At 39.5% G+C, this 24,513-nt stretch overlaps 1 protein-coding gene across 1 annotated transcript in view; it reads right to left on the bottom strand.

Annotated features, from left to right (window-relative positions):
* Nucleotides 1–4,945: 4,945 nt before the first annotated feature.
* Nucleotides 4,946–24,513, bottom strand: part of LOC121359883 (thyroglobulin-like) — a 131,485-nt gene continuing 111,917 nt past the window's right edge. The window contains exons 36-39 of the mRNA XM_041479149.1: nucleotides 21,926–22,033; nucleotides 10,954–11,094; nucleotides 9,995–10,185; nucleotides 4,946–5,213 (exon numbers count right to left, since the gene is read on the bottom strand). Coding sequence (XP_041335083.1) covers nucleotides 5,101–5,213; nucleotides 9,995–10,185; nucleotides 10,954–11,094; nucleotides 21,926–22,033 — 553 coding nt within the window. The 3' untranslated portion in view covers nucleotides 4,946–5,100. The remainder of the gene's footprint in view (nucleotides 5,214–9,994; nucleotides 10,186–10,953; nucleotides 11,095–21,925; nucleotides 22,034–24,513) is intronic.

Genomic DNA, 24,513 nt, shown 5'->3' with positions numbered 1-24,513 from the left:
CTGTGAGAAAACAGAGCTTTGCAGCCACAGAAACCAGGCTGTCAGGCACAACTCTGGCTGTTCTTGAAAGCCTAATTCCATACCCACATCTTGTAGGAGTTATGGACAATAACGAAGGGCAGGACTGCAGGTGTTAGGCTTAGCTAGCTCCCAAGGTGCTAAGTTAGGTGCCTAAATAGCTTTGTGAATTTGGAGAGAACAGGGACATGACACAGGGCTCTCTTCAGGACATGGTGGGAAGTGACTGCTTCCTTTTGGGATGAAAGGAAGAGTCAGGTTGAAGTCCATCTTTCCCCGTTGGTGAACACTGCTGGAAACAGCTCTACTACTTCTGAACCAAGTGCTGTTGGTCACCACCCCAGGCTGATCTGCACCCCGTGAAACAGAATCTGGCTCCTGCAACTGCCCCACACCTTACTCTCCTACAAGGTAGCATTTTGAATGAGCACCCATCATGAATTTTTTTGCGCTTTAGGCTAATCTGAGATGTTGAAGTTAAATGGTGCTGCTTTGGCCTCTTCCTATGATAAACCAAGCAGTTAGTTGTTAATTAAGTAAAGGCCTTAACATGGCCTTTACTTTAGAGTTGAATCTCCCAGGTAGCCAGCATCCAGCCATTGACTTTTGAATTGTCACTCCAAAGAGCAGCTATCAATTCATGGTTGTATTCCCTGTGTATAGCATACAAGTACTGAGAAAACTGTTCAGAGCCAGAATAAATCCTTGCCTTGCCTAGCTATTCTGTTTTTGAGGTATCCAGCCAAAATATTTTAAACAAAAGACTTTTCACTGAAAAATCATCCTTCTGTTATTTAAAATTGACATATCTGAGCAATTGTGATTGCATAATGTAGAAGAACATCAAGTCTCTTTGTTCTTGAACTTGGGCTCTCACTTCACTTAAGCTGGCACGTGCAGAGCAGATCACTGCTTTTAGTGGAATGTATAAAAAGCTGCAGTAAACTGATTTTGACTCTGAATTCTTTCCTGAATTTAAAACAGGGATATGTGAGTCCCTTTGGAGGTGTGCATTACTTCTCTGTGTGAGACAGTACCTGTATGCTAATAATGGTCATGAAAATGCTGGCTGCCCCTGAAAACTGACTGCTGTCTTATTTGGATGAAACAAAGATAAGCAAGCTTTTTTGGTCTGTCTTGCTAAAGATCTCAGTCTGAACCAGGGAAGCTAAACAACAAGTTAAATTCTCCCCTTGTGAGTCAATGAACTGCTGCCAATTGCAATGGTGCTTTTGTCTGTGGCCATCCACTCATCATGAAAGGGAAAAGGCTCCTAAATGAGCAATGACCATTGCACAGATGTTGGGTGGGGTTTCCAAAGCCATAATGGGAACCGGGCATCCAAATTCCTTACAGGTTAGTTGAATCTGACTTATAGAGCTCCTTAGTCAGCTTTGAAAAACAGCTGTAATGTTCAAAAATATCCAGTCCCATCTGACTCTGATCAGAGGCCTAGAAGATACTAAAAGTTAGAGTGACTTGTGCTCACCAGACTGCCTGTAGAGAGATTGTGTAAGAAGCAGGAAAGATAAACTCCTGAGGCATTGCCTCTCCTGCCATGATAGCAGAATATATGAGGAATAACAACAGGAAGGAAAAGGAGGTCTCCTAAAACAAGAAAATAATAGCTTTTGTAATGATCCAAAATCTGTGCTGTGGAACACAGCATTCTCCACACCCAGTCATACACTGGCCTCTCAAAGAGTGAGTAGATTTGTCAAGAATCCTGATGCAAAACTGTCTTAATCGTCTTTGAGGGCACATGAGCTCTCAGCTGAGGTTCACTGAATTTTAGCCAGTGCTGGAATCAAAGGGTCTTCCCTGGGCAGCTGGAAAACTAGGAGAAGGAGCAAACATCATCCTGACCAAAGGCCATGCTAGAGGATTCACATCTGCAGGAGCAGGAAGTAGCAACCCTCAGCTTTGGGCCAGATCAGCCTCATATAAAAAAAAGAAGAAAAAGTAGAAAAAAGTTGAAAGCCATGGCTATCACACTTCCGATTAAACAAATTCTCTCACACCTGAAACTTATAAAAAATCCTAGCCAGGCCAGTGTCTGTGTTTCAAAGACCAAACAGAACCATGTGGAAGATCTTTTGCTTTGTTTATTTTTTTTAAGCCTCATACAGGGAGAAGCAATGGTCCATAAATATCTAATTACTACTACACAAGCCACTGCTGTTGAGCAGCATAGTTGGAGCAAGTTAGAGAGAATGTGAGTCTTTATGTAATATATAACATTGACTATGGTGCTGCTATGGTGAAAGACTGAGTCCTTAATTTTAGCCAAGGGAATTACATGATGTGGGTAATAGCAGGATGACAACTGTGATGTTCCAGCTCTATGTGTCAAGTACTTATGCAAACAACGTTCCAGCATTGCCATTAAGTCAGCTGTTTTCTTTCCAACTCTGCATGGTAAAATATTTCTAATACTCCACATTTTTTCTCTGTTGCCTAATTTCTCCTGTGTGAAAAAATCACACAAAATGCTGTAGGTTAGATATTCAAGTATTAAAAGCAACACATACAGAAAGGTTCTGATGGCTTGCCTTTCAAAAAGTTCAGATTAAATAAATTGCAATAACTTGAGTTGTCTGTGTGTGTGTGTGCTCATAGTAAGTTTTAAAGAATGCTACACTTCTAAAATATTATAGACATTTCCAGTAGGAAGAAGGAAAGCATGGCTCTAGTTGTGCTTCTGTGCATTGCTTCAATACCAGATCACTGCTGTCTTTGGTATTTCAGTTTAGAGCTCAATGACCTAAATAGTCTGGGAATGTATTTTTCTTACTAGGAATTATATGTGGGAGCAGACTTGGCCTCTCAGTATCACCAAGGCTAAAGTTTCCTGACCTCTGTCAGTCAGTCCACATGTGTGCTTTTCTAATTAAATCTCCTGTTGGATTTGACCAGGATATTTCTAACAGCATGGTTCCCAATTAGAAAGAGGAGTAAAGTCAGGAAGGTGATGAGACTCACAGCCAAAAAGACTCAATTTCTTGTGCTGATGCAAAAGTTGTCTCAGAATTCAAAGATGTTTTAGTTTAAGGATACGAAGATGTGGGAAGATGAGGAAAGGTGGAATTACAGGAACACAAGGGATCTGAGACTGCATTTGTCGGCATCAAAACGTGCCTTGACAGAAGCAAGTTTAAAGGAGCATGGAGAGTGAGCAGGACTCACTCATAAGAGAAGAAGGTGCAGAGAACTGGGGAAGAATATATTCATGCTTTTTTAAAGGAGGAAACCAACACTGGGCTATAGAAAAGACAGTTCTAGGAAACCTGGAGAGAGACAGAACAGTCTAAAGAGCTGCATCCACTATAACAGGGTGTGTGGGGGGCAGTCAGTAATGAAATAAAGATGTTTTACAAAAAAATCCATACTTAAAGAGACCCTTTTACCAAATTGGCAGTCAAGCAAGATATCTCAGGAGGGGTGACCAAAAAGCCCAGTCAGACCCGTCCATCTACCAGTCCTACCAGATTGCCAAGACTGTAATTAGGAGCCTACAAGGCTAAGTTGTTGCATTCCTAGCTCAAAATGAAAATCTTTTCTCAAATTCCTGAGACATCTCTGGACTCAAGGTGGAGCTGAATAGTGAGTGGGAAAAGATTTGTCTTTCATTAACATAAGTCAATACTGAATCCTTTTAAATCCATTCTCTGTTTACCAGTTCTATGGGCAGCAGAATAATACTGGAGTTGCTGTGACCAACATTTAGTTCTCAAATAGGGCAAAAATAAGCCCAGTCTTGCCCAAGGAATCAGAGCTGCTGTATCTATGGTTACTGCAAAGAAAGCATCCTCTGTTGAGATAGATGTTTAATATCTGGGCTTTTTATAAAGCTCTTAAATAGTTTTGGTTTTTGTTTTGTTTGGTTGTGGTTTTTTTCCTTTACAGTTAGCTAGTTTAGGTATAGCTAATGATGGAAAACAGAGTTTGAGTTCTCCATATTTGCTTTTTTATATTTAACCAGTTAACGAGCTTCTTGATTCTTCCAGTGTTTTTACTGTTTGTTGAACAGGATGCAAGTATAAGAACTAGGAATGTTACATGGTTTTTCTTCTATCTCGGAACCTTTGGAACCTGGATACATGGCAGACAGCAGTAACAGCTCATGTGCTGTCAAAGGGCTCAAGCAGCAAACAAAACCTTATGAGTTGTTTTGCTAAATCGTTTCAGCACTGCACAAGAAATTTGTGTCCTACTGGGCTACCTTGATTTTACTTTTTGTGACGTCTCATGGTCATGTGTGTGATCTACTGTCAACTGAAGGCTGTCTGGTGCCAAATGATCCCAGCAATAAATTAACAGCCTAATCCAAAATACCTTCAGAGCCATTAGAGGTATCCTATGATTTTCCTTATGCTTCTAAAACAATTGTGTAGCTCACCTTCTTCTTTAAAAAGATGGATGGCCCAGGGATGGCATGATCTAAGCTTTAATGAACATATTCTTTGCATTATCTCTTCTGTGTACTCTGCCTTATCCAAATAGTCTTCAAATAATTTCACAGGAGATCATGAATATAGCATGTGTATGACTTCATGTGAACACACAATGCATACTCTTGATTCCCTTCTTAATTGCTTTTCCTTCCTATTTTAGACATCTTTAATTTTCTCCAGAATGCCAAACCAGGCTCTCTCTCCTATCAGCAGCTTGTGATAGGATGAGTAATAAAAAAGAACAAGACAGATTTGACATTTAACAAATCTGAGCCTCATCAATGAGGGGCTTCTGAGTGTTTTAATGTATGTCCTTTTCTGGCTGGTGGTACTGGAATATGCTGGCATTTGTGTAGTTGCAAGAAATAAAGACCAAATGTATTTGGTTTGGTTTTTCAGTTTTTATTGATACTTTAATTTGTTCAAATTACAGTCTCTATTGACTTAAAACAATAGATGTAGTGCATATTTTGTGCCATGTTAATAAATTTTCTTGAAAACTACTTTATTGAAAGGTCTAATTGACTTGTTGAGAAAGTTAACTGAAGGAAGTGTTGTTCATCTGGTGTGAGATGGTTGTGTGGAAGCACAATTGTGTGACAAAGCCACCCCACAGCCCTGTGATTCCCTATCTGCTGTAAGCCACCTCATCCCCCAGGGGCTGGCTCTCCAGGGAGGTAACTTCACTTGGAGTTTCACCAGAGCTGTTTTCGGCAGAGGGCTCTCCACCACTTGCACTTCCTGAAAAGACAATAAATTAAGATTAAAATAGATGTCATATCATTGAGGCAACAAGCTACAAGGTATACATTTTGTCAGTCACACCTAAAAACCTTTCATGCAGCTATAAATGTTCAGGAAACTGGTTTTTTTCTGTCGGCAATCCATTTGCAAAATGCTTTAGAGTAATGGTAGGTCACCTCATGGTAATTAAGTATTGTCCTTTAAATAACTGCCATTGGAATACATAAGAGTTTTTCCTCCACTCATGCAAGATTTTATTTTTCTATTATCTCCTGAAAATTGCCTGTCAGATAGGAAGTGTGGGCAACATTAATTTTTTGTCTGTCTGTAATACAAAAAGCCCCAAACACCTATCTCCAACAAATCTTTTCTTTGTTATTTTTTAACGTCTGTGATTTCAGTTTTCAAGCCTATTTCAGTGATGCTTAATTTTTTGTCTGTCTGTAATACAAAAAGCCCCAAACACCTATCTCCAACAAATCTTTTCTTTGTTATTTTTAACGTCTATGATTTCAGTTTTCAACCCTATTTCAGTGATGTAGTTTCCTCAACACCACCAAGTTATATCAAGAAAGTGTACTGAGGGTGTTTATTTAATGTCTCATAGCCAGAGTGCTCTCATTGCTGCATAGATGTCCCTCACACTAAAGGAATGTTTTCTATTTGAGATTTCCAAAAAAGAAGGTGTGACTAGAAAGGATAAAAGATGAATGTTAGCAACACCATTCCTGATTCAGTTTTGATTCAAGTCTGAACTCTGAGCATTCTTACTTTGGACTCTTGTTTGGCTTACATGGCATCCAGAGCTCATGGAGAAGGCTCCAGCTTTGCTGCCTATTGAATTTTCTACAGATATAGTCCAATCTGGCTAACTTGGGCATGGAAAATAGGCCTAAAAGTCAAAATTTAGGACATGAGTTTGGCAGACAAGATTTCACTGTGAGACACTAAAGGTCTTTCTTTGTCCCCAGCTGCAAGACTGCTGACAGAGGCACTTGCTTTAGGAGGACTGGTTCTGTTTAGACACCAGCTAGAGGAGTAAGAGATGCAGACTGGATCCAACTCCACCTGTTTGGGATGCAGTGAGAGGCCCCTTACAAAGGGACTCACTGTTAGACACACACAGTCCACCTCACTATGTAACGGGAATGTTAGTATCCAGACATCTGTCTGAATATATATAAACATTCTGGAGCTCCTGTTTTGAACTGAATTTCAAGTTATTAACACATTCCCTGGAAAAAGCCGTCCACAGCTCCCTTTTTCCACAACTGCCACTCTTCTTGTTTCTCAGTTTGATGTTTCCAATGGAAACCGTCATAATTCAAAATATAAAGCATGTCTTTGAAATGCAGCCATGGGAGCTCCAAACCTCTTCAAGCACCATCACTTTCATAATTCCCCAAGCAAACTGCTCCCCAAAATGTCAACTTTACAAACTGGTCTCAAACAAACTTCAAGAGATTGTTAGTTCATTGGTAGTGAAACAGATTCCAAGTTCCCTCCATAGTTTGTGACGGCACTGCCAGCAAACATTATGATGAATCATTGCATTTATTACAAGGATTTTTAAAAATTATCTTCAAATACAACATATATTCCAGTTATGTGCCAGGGACAAATGATACATTCTATCATTAAATATTTTGGTCTGATCACAAAATGAAACACCAACTTGGACAACTTTTTTTACTAAATGGAAAGAAAATTACAGGTAACAGTTAAGATAAACAGCTTCTACATCCAGCAGTGAATAACCTAAAAGACATCTCAGATTCTTAACATGAGGGGTTTTATTCCAGAAGCTGAAATTTATGAGTTTAGCTTAAACCACAGCAAGGAACACCTCAGTTTTCTGTTGGATGGAGATATTGAGCTTTGAGCCTTTAGTCATCCCTGATTTAACATTTCCAAGTCAAGACATTTCCCATGTATACAAAGGATTGAGAAAAATTTTTAAAATGCTAGTTCCAGCTATATTTTATGATCATTGGTTTGTCCAGCTCTTCTCCATTTTATTGAAATATATTGGGGATTTTTTTCTTATAGATTCCAGACGGTATATGAAGCTGGAAAAATATTGATTTCAAGGAAAAGATGAGCTGAACAAAAGAGGATTCATCACAGCTGGTTGAGATTGCATCATACTTGATCCTGTACACCTTTGTACTTAGATGTGAAGACTGGAATGCTTTGTTATCCATGTCTCTTGCTGGCACACTTGTAAATTCCATCTACTTGGCATGAGGCCACAAATTGCAAATCACAACAACAATCCAAGAATGCAATCATGAACATTTATATTTTTGAAAGGCAGAAGAGTGTTAGATTGGATCTCAGGGTAGCTGACAGACAAACAGATCCCCCTCAGGAAGGAGCACAAGGTACAACATCCAAAAATGGTTTGCAGCATTGTTCTCCCAAATCTGGTGTTCAGCATATGCCAAGGTCCCACAGGACACCCTGACTCCAGGAGCAGAAGCTGGAGCAGTCAGGGAACAACAGAGGTGCAGGGCTTCAGTTCTGAAGGGAGGTACAGTAAACTACCTCATGTGCAAGGACACATATCAACGAGGTAAAAACATGATGTATAGGGACTCAATTCCTGCAGAATCTAATTTCTGGGAGCCAGGCAAGTGATGAACTTGTACTGGTAGACTGACACTGCTTTGGCATGAATTTCAGCACAACATCCTCTCAAAAACAAATTAAGGGTGTTCAGCCATCACCATCTGAGGTTTTTGCAGTCATTAAAACTGAACTGATGAACATTATGAATCTTTTCTAATGAGGACCTGAGCTCAGATTGTTATCAAGAGACTCACAGGATGTGTCTCTGTAAGTTACTATCCCAGGCTAAGGGATCTGTAGCAGAAAAGGGTTTGATGTGATATCTATTTAAATTGTATGAAGAAGTTTAGTATTCAAGAGAGATAACAGATTAAAAATTACTATCAAAGCAAAGTGTCAAGCCAACATTGCTGTGAGATGGAATTTAGTAGAAATCAGCTTTGTAACTGCATTACCATGGTGCTGAGGCCAAGCAAATACTGGCTTAGAGATCCAGCTGGGTGTATTCAGTTCTGCTTGAAAGTTAACATGTACTTTTGACATGTACTTTTAAAATATTTTCTTGACAATCCATACTCCATAAATTTCACACTTTATGGCTTATTTTCAAATATTTTACTCAACCTTGTGAACTCTTCAAGTATGTTTTTCTCTTGCTCCCTGTATTTTTATGTTTAACATTCAAGTATTTGGCTTTGGCCAAGGACAAGAGCAGGATATTGAACTAGACAGATCATTGGACTAACCCATACATGAATTTTGTGTTACTATGCTGGTTTGGATAGTTTTAAATCTTGTCTATGTCAGAAACAATATGCCCTGGTGGATATTTTCCCACTTTTTGGGGAATTTCCATAGGTGCTAGGAATAGTCTCTGTCCGTGGTGCTTGGTCAGCAGTCACTCTACCAGAGCTGTGACTTCAGCCCAGTCAGGCATTACACAGCCACAGTGCTGTGAGATGAGGTTCAAAAAGATATAGGAGTTATTTCCAGAACTATTTAAACCTCAGAATAAAGCTGTGAAAATTAGCAATATCTCAACCAGCACAAAGCCATTGGAGAGATCAAAGTATCCCCTCTGACCCTGAAAGACATTGAGGGATACCAAGAAACTGATGAAAAGGCTGACAAAAAAATCTTGACTCTACTTTGGAAGAAAGACCATGAGTAAAGATTGAGGTTGTCTATTGAATGAGAGAATTGATGCTCTGTGTTTGCATCAGAACCACCAGCTTGATGGTTCTGAGATGTTTTAGTTTTGAGTCACTCAAACATCAGCTTCAGCCCATCTGAGGTCTCCTGTCAGGCACAGATAGCCTGGGTAGCTCTGTGTCTTGGAAAGTACATTTTGTTCTCAGAAATTCAACAGCCCCCACAGCAGAGCAAGCCTGAACTGTATTCACTGTGAAGATGAATCCTTAGGACATAGAAAACACATGCAAAACTTGCAGGCCTCCAAGAACAATTCAAAACATCTCTGCCTGCCAAAAAGGGATGGTTTTGTTTGCTTTGCTTGAGGCTATCCATATTTATTTACAAGATACACAGATATGAAGGGGAGTTTATTTACTAGAATAAATTCAGGACAGGCAGCAGATTGAAATCTATGGAGAGTTGGTTTTACTGTCCTAAGCAGTAAGAAAAAAATTGAAGGACTCTCATAGCTGCATTAAAATTTATGGCAAACATAAAAGGACACATGCAAGAGGTATAATCACCACAGCTATTAAAAAAGTTGAATAAACTAATCTAGTGAGAAGTCAAAGCATGCAGGAACCATAATAAGATATAAAGCCTCAGCTGCAATTTTACAGTGGATGGAAATGATTTGTGCTCCTCCTAATCCATAGGAGTCTCAACATTCTCATGTTAGGTGTTTCCAGTATACAAAGGAGGCCTATAAACACAGCATTCAAGTTTACCCAAAGTCTATATTATGACTGTAAATAGGGAGCAAGCTCTCTTTATGGTTTCATCACATCTTCTACCACCATAACAAGAACATTTCTCTAGCTAGTTAAACTCCAGGACAATTAAACTTTAATTATCTGCTATAAAGTAATTTTGTTTAATGGTACATTCTGGACACTGCAAGATGTTTACTTTGCAAAAAGTGTTTTTCCACAGCGACATAACAGCAGTATAGTCAGACAAAAACATTTAGCAGAGAATTTAGGATTTTTAATGTCAGAAAACACTCTTCTCACCTGTGGATGCTTTCAGTCTTTTGATATAATCAGACCAAAAGGAACAATCGGCTTTTTTCAGTCCTTTAAGTGTCGGCAAAGAAGCAGTGAATTCCTTGTAGTTATCACCATCATCACTTGACAGATACATAGGCCAGGCAGGCATCACCCCCAACATTCTTCTTGAGAAACTGTGCAGGTAGTTTGGATTTCTAAGGGAGTGGGAGACATTATCATTAGAGAAGAATGACATGAACAGTAAAATGATAAGAAGATTGGCTAGGTCAGGGAACTGTCTAGTCCCTCTGACCAGCGGGTTTCAAATTCAGTCCAGACTGGTGAATCATTCACGGTGCCTCATCTGACAGCACCTTTTTAGTCTGGTTCACTTCCTAAGAACAGGTACACAGACACAGGTTCATGAACACCCTCAACAGCCCTCAATCCCAGCCCAACCCAAGACACTGGAAAAAGCACATTAAATCAGTGTTCCCACCATTCCCACTTGGTTTCCAGAGATATTTCTCATTCTTAAGCATGGCCACAGCACAGTAGCATAGAATGATGTTCACAGAGTAATTGGCAAAAGGTGCACTGTGTCTTCTTGAGCTTTCCCTTTTCTTATGGGGAAAAAGAGAATTCTTAGCCAAGAAGTTTAAGAATTGGGGTCCTAGAACTAAGCTCTGGAGACAAGACCAAGGTCTTTGAAGTCTGCATGTACTTTAGTAGAATTTGCAGCTGGTCAATGGAGATAAAATGTCTATTCCTCCTAGCTAAGTCTCATACTCTAAACCTTTGGTGTCTGCTCTGGTTGGTAATTTGGCCATGGCTTTCCAACAGTGTGGACCAAATCCCACTGTAGGCTTACAAACTGCAGAGTAAATGGAGAACGATTAAGAGAGGGTAAGATCTGGACTGACAACACTCCCTCTATTTCTCACCATCTCCCCAGTCACAATTCTTAAATATCTCACACTTACCCAGAGTTTATGAAATTGGAGATATACTGCATAATTTTCAAGGAAAGGCCCTTTTCTTCTTCGGTAAATTGTACTTCATACTTCGGGTAAAAGGGTAGCCCAAATGCATACTGAACATCCAGGAGGAACTCCTGACCTGAGCTAAACCAAATATTTACAGAAAGGTAATTAAAACCATCAGTTATTTATTTGTGGAAGAAAGGGATATAAATTACTTCAGAGAATAAAGCAAAGTTGTAAATAATTAATGACCATTAATTATAATGTAGTGAGCTGTAGGACTTCAATCCAAAACATAAATGAAGAGCAAGCAATAACAAGGAGAATTTTCCATTATGTTAGTGCAGAGTCTTTAACATTTATTACAAAAGGAAACTGTGGAAGGCGTTAGGGCACGTTTTTTAAATTAACTGGGTGTATAAGAGAGAGTGATAGAGGGAGAAAGTCACTTGGCTATTCCTTAAATGCCTCTTAAGTTTTGGACAGATTTTCACTCAAATTACATTCTGAAAGTGGAAGCAAGTGGTGACATGGATTCTGGCAGCCACAACGGAAGGTTAATTGTGGCTTATTTTACAGACTTGGAATAAAATTCTGGCCTTTCTTAGCAGCAACTGGAGTTTTTCCATTGACTTCATTGTGGCCAGGATTCTGGATAAGAAAAGATGTAACAGGAGATGTTTATGAAGATTTTTCTTAGACATAGTTTTAATCTAATTTCTCTGCTGGCTGGGTGGGTTTGGTTCATACACTCTGTTCATCCCAAGTTTTATATGGCAGACAAGTCAAAACAGCTTGAAATAATCCCCTAGATAAGATTTAAGAAAGAACAACTGCTGCATAGCTCCACATAGTACTTATATCTCATAACCTGGCCAGAGACAAGACTGGCCAGGTAAGACTTGCAGGACCTAATTGCAAAGATTTCAACATTGTCAAGTCCTGCAGAAAAACAGTGGCCAACTTCTACTAATAAAATTATAACTAAACTATGTTCTACACATAGCTTTGAACCACAGCTCAGGGGGAGATATTTCTGGCTGGTCCAATTGCATTTTCCATATCCCCACATTTGGACAAAGGTCTTATCGACTTGGTTTAATACTGCATGAAGGCAGACAGCATCAGGGGACCTGGGACAAGGAACAGATGTCTGTGAGGCAAGAATAAACAAATCCCAGATCCACTCAACAAGATTTCATCTGCAGTGGCATTTGTCAAAAGGTAGCACAACTGAAACTATTTTATCTTTGGACATGAAATGCAGCAGGACTAGTGTGACCCTGATACTGCTTCCAAAGGAACAAGGAATGTTCCGCCACCATTATGGGCAGGTGGTCTAAAAACAAGATGACTGCTTTACATTTTATGAGTGGTGGCACCAAAGCCTCTGTTTTGAAAAGCACACAGCCCTCTAAATGAAATACATCTTGGGTTGTGTTTTCCTTAGTCTTATCATAATACCTCAGTAATACTTTGCATCTGGAAAGTGAATTATTCACAGATTATTCACCAAAAAAATGCAGAACTGAAACAACATTAAAGCATATTTTTCTTCTCCAAATATTTATAGAAGGATTAAGCAAGATCATAGTTTAATAATTTTGCCTTAAAAATAATTTGCTTGGCCCAGTACATAACAGCAATTTCTAGTGTCAGTATTGCAGCAAAGGTAAGATATACTTAAACAGGCAATTTTCTTGGCAAAGAAGACTCACTTTTGGTTAGATTAGAGGACATGAAATTAGTTGAGGTGCAATGAAGAGACAAATCTACCCATTTAGGGACTCCATAGCAGAGGTGAACTTAGCTGTGAAGCTAAAACAAGCAAGCTGGGACTGGGAGTTTCCCCCTAAATGAGATTTTGTTCTTAGTCCTCATGTTTCTAGAGGTGAAAACTGTTAAGGTCACAGTCCAGACTAATCTCATAAATAAGAATTGATTTGATTGAAATGATTTGTATGACTGTACTTGGTTATATACAGAGACATAAAGTGGTACAAAACCCTACAATTTCATAGTCTGCTTTCAGTATTTCTGGTTGATGAGAAAGAAAACATGAGGATGAGAAAAAACCCGCTAAGGTTAAGAGGGAAAAGAGGCACATACATAAATGCACAGGACAGCAGGAAAGACAATGGGGAAACATCTAGATGGCAGCTGGATGAGAAATATCAGGAGAGTATTTCTGTCTCCTCCCTCAAACTCTGATCATAGAATCATAGAATCATGATCATACAATCACAGAATCATAGAATAACAGAACCATAGAATGATTTGGGTCAGAAGGGACCAGAGGGAAGTGAAAAATGCACAGAAATACCCAAACAAGGATTTTAGAGTTCTGTAGGAGCTCTGAGCATACTTAAGGTAACACCAGGTAGTGACACTGTTTTCACTGGAAAAGTGGAATGAGAGAAAGAAAGGAGAGACAAATAAGTATTTATAGCTTTGATGTTGGACACTGCCAGCTCTGAAGAGAGGTTTTTATTTCCTGAGCTGCTCCAAACTGCACTCCCAAGCATGTGCTCAACAGCAGCAGCTCTAAATGGGGATATGAAGGCCCCACAATTGTTGGACTTCAGAGGACAATTTGGCAAAAGGGAGGACTGCAGAGACAATGGCAAAAGGAGTTTTTAAGGAAACCAAATAGCAACTAACTTTCTCTACAGAAGTCCCTTTTCAAGAAACATATCTATTATTTTAAAGACAGCAGTGAATGTAGTTATGTGTAAGGATGAAATCTTAGCTTTGGCGATTTTACAGGATTAGTACTTTGTGCAAAGGTGGCTCTTCAGATCTTCCCTGTACAGTTTTGATTTTTAGGATGTCAATATTTTTCAGATTCACAGCTCTTTTTATTTGGCAGACCAGTAAATTAAGTCATGGGGAAGACAGAAGCCAGATCCTGCAACTTTGTTCACACTAAAATGAGGTCTCCATGGGGAATTCTTACTTCACCTCAGAAGTGAAGTGCTGCTGGAGTCCAGTTTACAGAAAAATTGATGGTAAAATCAGAAACTTTGTGATATTCATAACCACCAATTTAACAGCAGACCCTGAAATATCATTTGGTGGGAATTTTTATTATCCAGTGCCAAGCCATTTAATTGGGAAGGTATAGGTTCTGAGAAAATTTTCCTTAAACCTGAGATGGATTTTCCATTTAAATTTCCAAGTAGGAAAGACAGAAAGAGATTTCTCAGCCATCAGATACCCCACTTCTCTCTCTACAGAGCTGTGGCTACTTTCACACACAAAGGACAGCTTCAGCAGAGAAGATTAAAAGATGAGTAGATCAGAATTTAGAACAAAAACAGCCCAGTTATGGTTGATTTGGTTTAAATTCTGGTTCCAAATCAAACAGAGCATAGATATAAGCCCCCATGTCCAAGAGCTGAAGTTAAAATTTTTATCACAAGCTTTTGGAACAGAAAAAAAAACCCAAGCCAAATCAACAACTAACAAATAAAACCAGACAAAAAAAACCCCAAACCAAAGTGCCTCACCACCACCACCCCAATTCAGAAATCCTCAAAAACTTTGTTTGCAAAATGGAATTGTCATTACTGGCAATCCATGATCAGGGCAGTCAGAACAGAAGTATATGATCTGGCAGGCTACCATGCTAAGTTAGGACTGAATGCACAACTCAGAGCTGGGGCTGCAGACCTCACAGTGTGATCCATAGTAAATTGGGACATAGATCTCATTTTGAACCTTGTCCTTGTTCTAGGTCTGGCTAATGATTTCATACTGGAAAGTCATTTTGATGATTAATGACTTACTCTAGCCTAATATTTCTCCTTTTCCTTTCATTTAAAAATAGTCCTTACTCTCATTCCAACTAATATCAATTAATCTCAAAGCATTTTGAGTCACAGTTTCTATTCTTAGTCACCTTAATGTAGATTTTGGTTCTTTTTTAGACCTCCACACACAGACAGAAGCCAAAGTAAATGAGCTCAAAATTCTAATGAAATCCTATATGATACCAAAACACCAAACTTCCCACTGCTATTTAATAATTTAAATTTTAAAATAACAAAATAGATATAACTCGCTAGAGTTCAGCCAGAATTACCAGTGATCATCTGAGAAATGCAGAAGAAATATTGTGCTCAAACTCATGTCAGTCATCAAATAAAGCAGATGTTGGCAATCTGTGACAGATTGCTCAGATAAGAAAACCATTTGTCCTTTAATGTAAACTTTTGTGAGAATAACTGCCCATTCTAACAATTCTGTGAAAGATTTTGTGTTAGAGAAGAGATCATGGCTTTGAGTTCCCAGCCTCACAATCAAGGCCCTGTTCTGTATCCCATTTGCAAGGACATGCCTATCACTGGGACAGTAAAAATCCCCACCTCTTCAGTGTCACTTGGCTTTGCTGAGAACAGGTTCTTTACATGCTGAGTGAGTTGAACAGCACAGGTGAAACCCAAACTCAAAGTTTGCTCGTAAATCTCATGCTGATTTGAGCTGAAATAGGATTTCATAACAATGTCCCAGGAAAAGAGGGTATGATTTACATAAAATGTTCCACTGCCTGTGTGCTCTTCTGCCCCCATTCTGTTTTTTATTTTAAGTAAATGCATTTAAAATTATTTTTGTAAGAATTATTGGAAATATTAAATGTGCTTAAATGTGCAATTAAAATTACACCCATCTGCATTATCTTCACATTAATACCAGCAGATTTTTCCAGAGTATATTTGCATATCCAGTATCCTGAGCAGCCACTGTCTCATCCATGTCATGGGAGAGGAGTAGCCTACCAATCCTGCACTTTGCTTGAACTGAAATGTTCATTTGTATGCCAAGCAAAAATAATCTTAAAAATTATATGCAGCCACACATTTTATGAAAGGAAATGGTATGTGATTGCAGGGAGGAAAAAAATAATCAAAGGATGGATGGATATTTATAGAAATTCAGTGAGCCAATATGAGGCCTGGTGTGACCTCTGCAGTTCCAGGGATGCATTTGGCTCATTGTGTCTCCTCTCATCACAAACTCCTGCCAAACAAATGGAGGAAAGGATGTGAAAAACAGATGAACATTTTGCTTTCTTATTTTCAGGAAAACTAGGGCATATGGAAAAAGCTTAACTCCTAGCAGGATTCAACTGCCAAGTTTATCCACCTTTGTACCAAAAAAGCCCTATAGATACATGTGATTTGCAAAAGTATTCTAGAGTTTGCTGTGTCTTTTCCACTTGAATTACTCCCAACACACACAATGTTCTACTTTGCATTATAGCTGTGCCAATTAAAGAAAATAAAACTAAAATAGCAGATAGTAAATTCAAGAGCCTGAAAGATCACACTAATTGAAAAAAAAAATCATAGATCTTAAGGCAGGAAGAAAGAAAGCACTTTTATCAACTTGTCAGAACTCCTAAAGAACACAGATTACACAAATCTGTCAGGGAATTACTGTATTTAAGATCTAGTAATAGTCATGCTGACACTTAATTGTACTTTTGGGAGACAGAAATTCATGTGTTTGTTCAGTGTGGCTACTCTTAAGTGGAATGAATGGATGAATTTCCAGAAAAAGGTGATGTGTACATCTAAAGACCCCAGAGCACCAAGGAAAACATGGTGCTCAAGATGCATCAACTTTGTGCTTATCTTGTAGATTACATTTGATAGGAACTGCCACAGCAGCACATGCAGCTCCAAAATTGCTTTGTCCTTTCCTGAGTCTTTCAGCTGAATTTTGGTTCATTTAAAGACATTTTCTGCTTTTTCTGAGCTGGCTACTTTGCCTTTGCATGTTTATTGCTAATCTACAAGATCTGGAAAATCTACTGAATTGCAAAGGCCTCTAAACTACTTCACAGGAAGAAAAAACAAATTGTCCAGACCCCAAGCCTTTAGAAGCAGAGGAACTTTGCAAAGAGTTGAGAATGGCATGATGTGGCTGTATCAGTGGGACAGTGTTTCCATAGCTGCAGCTGGCACAAAGCAACGGATAAGGCCATTGGAATTATGGAAAGGAATGAGAGGAACTTCCAAAACAACAACTTTTAGGAGATGGCTGGGAGTAAAGACTGGGATATAGAGCACAATGACAAGCTGTTGTTGCAGCAAGTGGACATAGGCAATTGTGGTGCTTGCCCAGCTGTGGAGCAACATGCATCTTGTCTCCATCCCACTTGTAATTTATTTGCCTTCTGTTTTTAGATCACTTATTTGAAGCCCAGAGGCAATCTCCTGTCTGCCTGCACAGCACCCAGTTTAGACTGTGTCCCCAAACTGTGGGATGTTGGTACTCACATCATCTCATATGGGAGAGCATCAAGTGGACAGCAAGTGGTGGATGGATTAAAGGACAGGGGTAGGATATAATTGTTGTGAAATGAAAAGAGTAGAAAAATCTCCTTTAATTAAAGAGATATTAAGTACAGCCAGAATTTCTGCTGCATCCATAATAAACAGAAACCAAGAATACTTCACATAGCTGAATGGGTTTATACACAAACATTTTTTGTTTTATCAGTCAGGAGTTCTCGCCTTCAGTTACAGGAATCTTAAGAAGTGTCACCAAAACCCAGCCAAGTATGTGAGCCTTGGCACACAGCAGCCTTTTAACAACTCACACTAATGTACACCAGAGTGCATAGGCAGGAGGTAAAGACAGCCCCAACCAAAATGACTCAAAAAAGGCAGCAGCTCATTAACCTTGGCTGAATTTGTCCCATGCAAAATCAAGAAAAGTTTTTATGATGATTATTATGGTCATGTTAATGACTACAAGATAAAGCCTCATTAAGTCTCAGTTTGATGCTTTTCCTTCCTGCTGCTGCTGATGATCACCTCCCCTCAGTGGGCAGAGCACTGAATTTTAACCACCATCTTTAAGACAGAACATTTAGCACCACAATGTGACTTGGAAACTCTGCTGGCATGGCAAGAAGCTTATTCAATATAATACACAAAAATCACCCAGAAACCTCTTGAAGGGTTAACAAGGCAAATCTTTGTACAGTTAATAACATTATCCTTGTCAAAACATATTTCTCCTATCACAAATTTCTTTACCATACCTAAAGCTATCCTCCAGTTCTCCCCACTAATCCTAGGCAGTGCTGAGCAGCCACATTCCTCCTACATTGTTTAGAATAAATGTTTACTCCAAGGCCTAAGTGTTCTCAAAGAGAGAGTGAGAAAATGGCAGCTGGGTCATGTATATATTTTTACCACAGATTATTAATGTGGGAGTTGGTTCCACATTCAAATGGGAACTGAAGACTAAAGCAGACATAGTGTCATGCCAAGCCCAGGAGAATGCTACCACGTGGAAGTAGATATTATTTTGCTCTCTGCAAGATCCTTTCATCTATACAAAAACTGTCAGTTCATGGTTTTATGTGATTTTCCACATATGTCATAGACATCAACTTAGAGCAGGCTTTTTAACCCTACCCTTGTATCTACACAAGCTTGAATGTGTGTGTATGTGTATACATTTTAGAAACATCCAGCTGAGAGACAAACTTTGGCTAATTGACTTTTACTGGCAAAAATTCCTCACTGTTTAATAATTTTTTGTCTACATTGCATCATTCTGGTTGAGTCTGTCTTTACTAGCTGACTTCTCCCTCCTTGTTTACCTTGCTGTTAGTTATTAAGTGAAACAAAAGGAAATACCAGCACTTTTTTCATCCCTGAATTTTAACTATCTTTTCTGTTACATTTTGGGAGACACAAAGTAGGAGAGAGGTGACAAAGCAGAAATTGAAGAATGTGTTGCTATATAGTGCCTTATCTAATTAGTGCATGGCTAGTTTCCCAGACAGAATATTTTGTCCAAGAGTAAGTAGTCTTCCTCTGTTGTAATTATCTAAACATTATTATAATGTCATCTTTCCAATACTCCTGTGAAGTAGCCATTAGCAATTATTATAGATTATATATAATTATATCATCATCATCTTTATGATGCAGATTACAAACACAAAGACAGAAGGTCCATCTCCCGTGTAAACAGACTTCTTAGGAACATTTTAGACACCAAAGTAAAAAACCCTCATTATTATATCTTTTATGTTACCCTATGGACATAACACTATAAAAATTCCTATTTTTAGAAGTGAAGGTTTATATCTCAGCAAACTGGTTGAGAAATCATTATTCTATCAAAAGCTTATGAGCGATCAGGAATGTCTAATGAGGTTTTCCTCCAGCTACAAAGCATGAGTGGATCTGATTTAGTGTGTGCACTCACAGGACACTCTGTACATGACTACCGTGAGCAAATCATACTTTGCCTATCGCATTCATTAACACAAAGAAATGGCTGTAACAAAGTTCTGCTATTCAGGCCTTTATTAGTGTGTTTGCAGGGCTCAGTTCTCACTTTTGCTGAGCAAGTTCACACCCACAAGTCCTGCCTTCCAGCCTAAGGTGTAGGTTATCTGAGAGAGTACATGCCTCTGTTCCCCCCTCCCCTAGGAGTCACAGTTTTCAAAGAAGAACTTGAGAACTGTCAGGACTCAGTTCTAGTGGTCACAGAAGTGTCATAGAAGTTGGGGACATGTTTGCCAGATCTTTCCCCAAAATCAGTTTATATATTCTATTTGAAGGCTGTTTCATGGGTATCACTGGTTTTAGTCTGGTAAGATAAATTGCTGATAGTATTCCCAAGAACTGTTTTGCTGGTTCCAGATTCTTGATGGTTTCCCATTTTTAGGAGTCAAAGCCACTCTCCCATTTGAAGCTCCTTCCCTCAACAGCATCATAGCAGTGGCGTGAGTGGGGCTGCAATGCACCTCCCTTGCATGGAATGGGGGATGCTCTAGAGAGGGTGACATGGCAAAAGTGGGATGAGGAATAAAGGAAGATTCATTTAGGAATGAATGAATGAATGAATGAATGAAAACATTTAAACAAAATACTTGCAGTGTATTCAGCAGAGGACCTAGCGTGGGGTCCCTTGGGAAAACGAGGGTATCACTTCATAAATAGACACGTTGTAGTGACAAATAAGATCCTCTCATACACAGGCAAGCTGAATTCTGCAACTTCTGTTAAAGTGCTTGCTTTTCAAGAATTTTTTTAGCATTTATTTTAATGGCACTTAAGGATAAATAAAGATGAAAGGACTAAGAATGTCATGCAGCATATCAAGTTGGGCCATTTCTCCTTGCAAGTAGCTTAACTTAAGGCAATTGAGCCTCTGCCTCTGTTCCTTCAAGTTTCAGACAGCATTCTGGCTTTGTTTGTTCTTTTAAAGAGGGTTATGAAAAAGCAAACCAATAACTTTTGCACTGAAGTTAAAGTAATTAGCCTAGAACAGCAGTGTCAACATAAATATGATTAAAATGTGTAGCTGCATGCTGTGTAAACTATTGCTGCATGGAAGAGTGTGAGGAGAGCTAAATAACATCAGCACAAGAGAAATCTTAAATAGGGCTTGACAGAAGAGAAAATTCTTATCAGTTCAAAATCACTGCCTCAAAGCCAGTGAGTCTAAGCTGTATAAGTACTATTTAATCTTCTTACAAATAAGATCTAATCGTAGATGGCTGGGTCACTATCATTCTCCAAAGCAAGAAAAAACTTGCTGGCTCATTTGAGAACACATCTTTTCTTTTTCTGTGGCTGGATTTTTGGCATACCATAGCTCAGGCCTTTTTGGAGCCTTGTAAACATCACTTATCTGGGCCTATCAGTAGCCAAATGGAACACTGTGAACATTCCCGCTGGAGCTGCCAGAGAAATAACGGCTCCCTGAGGATTAACTTCTCAGTGAAAAAGAAAGCAAGCCTGTGTTACCACAGCATAATGGCCTTCATCTGTAACCTAGATCTGGGCTGGCTTCTTTCAAATGCTTTTTCACTATGCTATCAGGAAGGGAAAAAACCCAGGCAGTTTGAAGGGAACTTCACAGGATCAAATGGTGCCAGTAGGAATCCACCATCCCTCCCCTGAGCCCTTTTGGAGGAAGCCTGAACAAGGAAAAGGTCTCAAAAAGCCTTCCTGGAGAGAGGTGAGGGGAGTCCAGGGGGCTGGGAACAAGCACAGCCTCCTCATAAGGAAACAGTATGAGGATAATCATCCCTGTGTGTTTTCCTGCCCTGGTGTGTGGATTCAGGGAGCAGAAGGAGCTGCAGTTTCTGGTCACTAAGCCTTTGAGAGCAGGAGCCACTCTGGTGAGTCACAGGGCAGCCCAAAGTGCTGACCACTGCCTGCAAACATCAGCACCTCTTCCTGACTTCTGCGAAGGGCTGGGTCTAAAACAAAGCCAGGGAAAGTCACCTTAAAGACCTCTGCCTACCAGATTGCTCTGAGCCCAACAAGACATTGCATCTCCCACAGCCACTTAGGCCTTTCTGCCTAAAATATAATACAGCTTGTCCTGCTGACAGTCTTTCAAGTAAGCTTCTAAAGTGAAGGATGACACAGAGACTGAGTCCACCAATGCTTCTGAGAAAAAATATTTTTCTTCCCATGAGACAGTCTGTCAGCAGAACAGCAGTCACAGTGCTGGCACAGGAAGGAATAAATCCCTGAGCTCATCCAGGCCAGTCAGTACAACTGGAGTACAACTGCACTGACCTCAAAGAACGGCAGTGTTGAATTAATGTTGAGTAATTAGAAAATGACACCCCATTTATCTTGAGAGCCGTGGACTCCTGATGACTTGGACCAAATTCTGATTTTTTGTGGAAGGTTTATCAGAAGCAGAGTAGGAGTCTGAAAGGCTAGGTTTGGAACTGGTCAGGGTAGGTAAGTTGGAAAGGGGAAACTCAATTCAGATATCTAGTGGGAAGTTCCTCAGTTCATCAAAAGCATTCCTGTAGGGTTAAAGAATTTATTAAAAACCAATCCCTCCTTTGCTCATCTGAACTGTTTATTTGATGTACCTACATCTATTCATTTATTCCACAGCATGCCCAAACAGTCAGCCTTGGTTTTACAAACTCTAAATCCAAGAAACATAATAAAATCCATCTCCTTACCTGCTCTGTGAGGAGCTCTCAGGTACGTGGTACATGAAGATATTTCCTTGAGAGGCAGCAGCCCAGTAACTCGCCATGTTTATGATGGGACACGTGATAAACTGGTCACTGATAAAAAAGGAGGAGCAGAGAACAGACACAGTTGTGTAAAGGAAAAAAGGGAAGAATCCCTACAAGCAAAAGATCTCTCTTTATCTTGATAGTTTACTTCAATTTTCCAAACCAGCTCATATCGTTGTCTTCAAATTGACTGAAGAAAACCACATTCACCCTCTACAAGACCAGTACTGCTTAGAATTCACTAGAAGTGCTGTTTTATGAAGTGCTGAACAATGATAGTAAACAAACCAGATCTGACATATAAGAAATATCTTGGCAAAAAAAAAAAACCCATCCCACTTTAGTCTAGTTTATAGGGGCTCATGCTTATAGTAGTTAAAAGTTCTTTCTGGCACCACTAGGTTGTGATGGCATCTAATGAGAGGTCTTATGTATTTCCTGGTTTAAGTATCAATAATATAATTTCTGAACTTGTATCTGTGTGATTTCTTGGGTAGAGTTTCCAGAACGCAAAGAGGTAAGAGACCACTTTTGAAGATAACCTGCAGGGCTCATCAATATGGAATTCCTGGTGCAATATATCTGGGAGAGAAAGATTAACCAATAAGAGTGCAAGGAGGAAGTCAAATGGTCAATTTAACACCAGGTCTAAAAGGTACAAGTGAAGCAAATGTATCCAAACCTTCCTAACTTCCTTTGCCCCAAGAAGAGGGGCTGGAAGGTGGGGTGAGCAGTAGCTGGAAGAAACATGAGTGGTTCAAGAGGGGCAGGTAGAAGAGAGGAGACCTTTCTGCAATATATCTCACTGTGATTCCTCAAGGCAATATTATACACACATGCACCCCCACTCCCCTTTCTTCCTGTGCTTGAGGGCTCAGCACGTGCTTTGGGCGTTTATATACCTTTACCTAGGTGAGTGCACACAAACATATCTGCTGAGGAACTGGGGAGTTTCAATTCTCAGTTTAGTGAATCTGAAACAGCAGTTTCTCCTTCAGAGTTGGTAGGTTAAAAAAAAAAAAAAAAAAAAAGGCTGGTACAAGAACCAACAGCATCAGAGAAGCATGAAAACATGTTGCTATTTTTAACTGGTATGGTAATGAAAGGCACAGTTTGGGTAGCTATCTTGGTTCAGCAGAGTTTATTTTAAGCTCATCTGTGAGACCACAAGCTTTGGGCTCACTGACCACAGGGCTCTTTTGACAGTTATGGTTGACAACACCCAAATGAAACAAAAATTACTGCTCTTCACATGCCTACCAGTATGGGGCTTTAGAGGAGCAGATGGTCTTTGAAAACCAGGGAGTCTGGGGAGAGTAATAGCTCTCAAGAAATGCTTTGAGTTGCATTTCACCATTTAAAATGGATTCTCAGCTGGTTCTGTGGGTGGGAAAAAAGTCAGCTATTCTGAGGAAGTAGAAAAAAAACCTCAATGCATTGTAACCACAAAAATGAAACAGCCATCTCTTACAAACATGGAATACCAGAGTTTTAAAAAGAAAAGAAAAAAAGGAAAGAGGAAGAAAATTAAACTAATTTTACACTTAGGGAAAAAATACCAGAAAATTGCAGCTAAAACAAATTTAAAAGTAGAATTATTTTAAAACCACAAAATATAAGAACAGTTTATAACAACAAAAGTTTGTAACAACCACTTATGTTGCTTTATCACACCTTGTAATCCTATGAAAACTTTAACAGGTAATTCCTTACATAAAACTTTTCTTGACTTACACATCTATGCCGGTAGTAAGTTTTTTGTTATAAAGAAACAAAACTAAGGAGAAAAAACCCAAAGCCAAACCAACCAACCAAACATCAAAAAACCCAAAAAAACCCTGTTTTCTCCACCATGTACATGATGCTGATATAGGTGACTCTCATTCTGTGCCTACTGTTTCACTTCACTTTCTGCTGTAGCTGGAGTAATTTCCAAAGAGTTTGAAGCAAAGTATTATCATCAGATGCCCTCGTCTCACTACTCATCCTTTTGCTTGGCCAGGAATAAACCATTCACTTCTTTTCTTAGCCAAATTTATGCCTCATATCGTAAAGGAGCAGGCAATCCCTACACCTAGGAGGCTGCTGAGCCTGAGGAGCTGCTGGTGTATCCCATTCCTGCTGCAAATGGGTGGTGTATCCCATTCCTGCTGGAAATGGGTGGTGTGCCAGCCCTTGCAGCTTTGCAAAAGTCAGTGTTTGCACCACAATGAGCCCTGGGCTGAATGCCAGTGGTCAAATGTGACAGCCCTGTGTTATAACAGCTCCTTATAGAGGGCTCTCTGGATGATAAGAATGGTTAAAATGTAAGTCCTGTAGTGGCTAATTATGGCTTAAATCCTCGCTGATCTAAAGAATATTTCCCTAGGGGTAGCAGTGATGATGGAAGGAGACTGAATACAAGTCCTGGCTTTGATGCCCATAAAGCACAGTGCTTCTGCATGTACTGCAGGCAATGGCCCCAGTGTCGTGGTGATGGGAGGCCCATCCCCGGGAGAGGCTGCAAAGGAGGACAAATGTGGCAAGAT

This window comes from Pyrgilauda ruficollis, unplaced genomic scaffold (genome assembly GCF_017590135.1).
Source record: "Pyrgilauda ruficollis isolate IOZ18807 unplaced genomic scaffold, ASM1759013v1 scaffold48, whole genome shotgun sequence".
NCBI classification, from domain to species: domain Eukaryota; kingdom Metazoa; phylum Chordata; class Aves; order Passeriformes; family Passeridae; genus Pyrgilauda; species Pyrgilauda ruficollis.
Note: the sequence above shows the minus strand (reverse complement) of the source record. Positions and strands in the feature narration are given on the sequence as shown.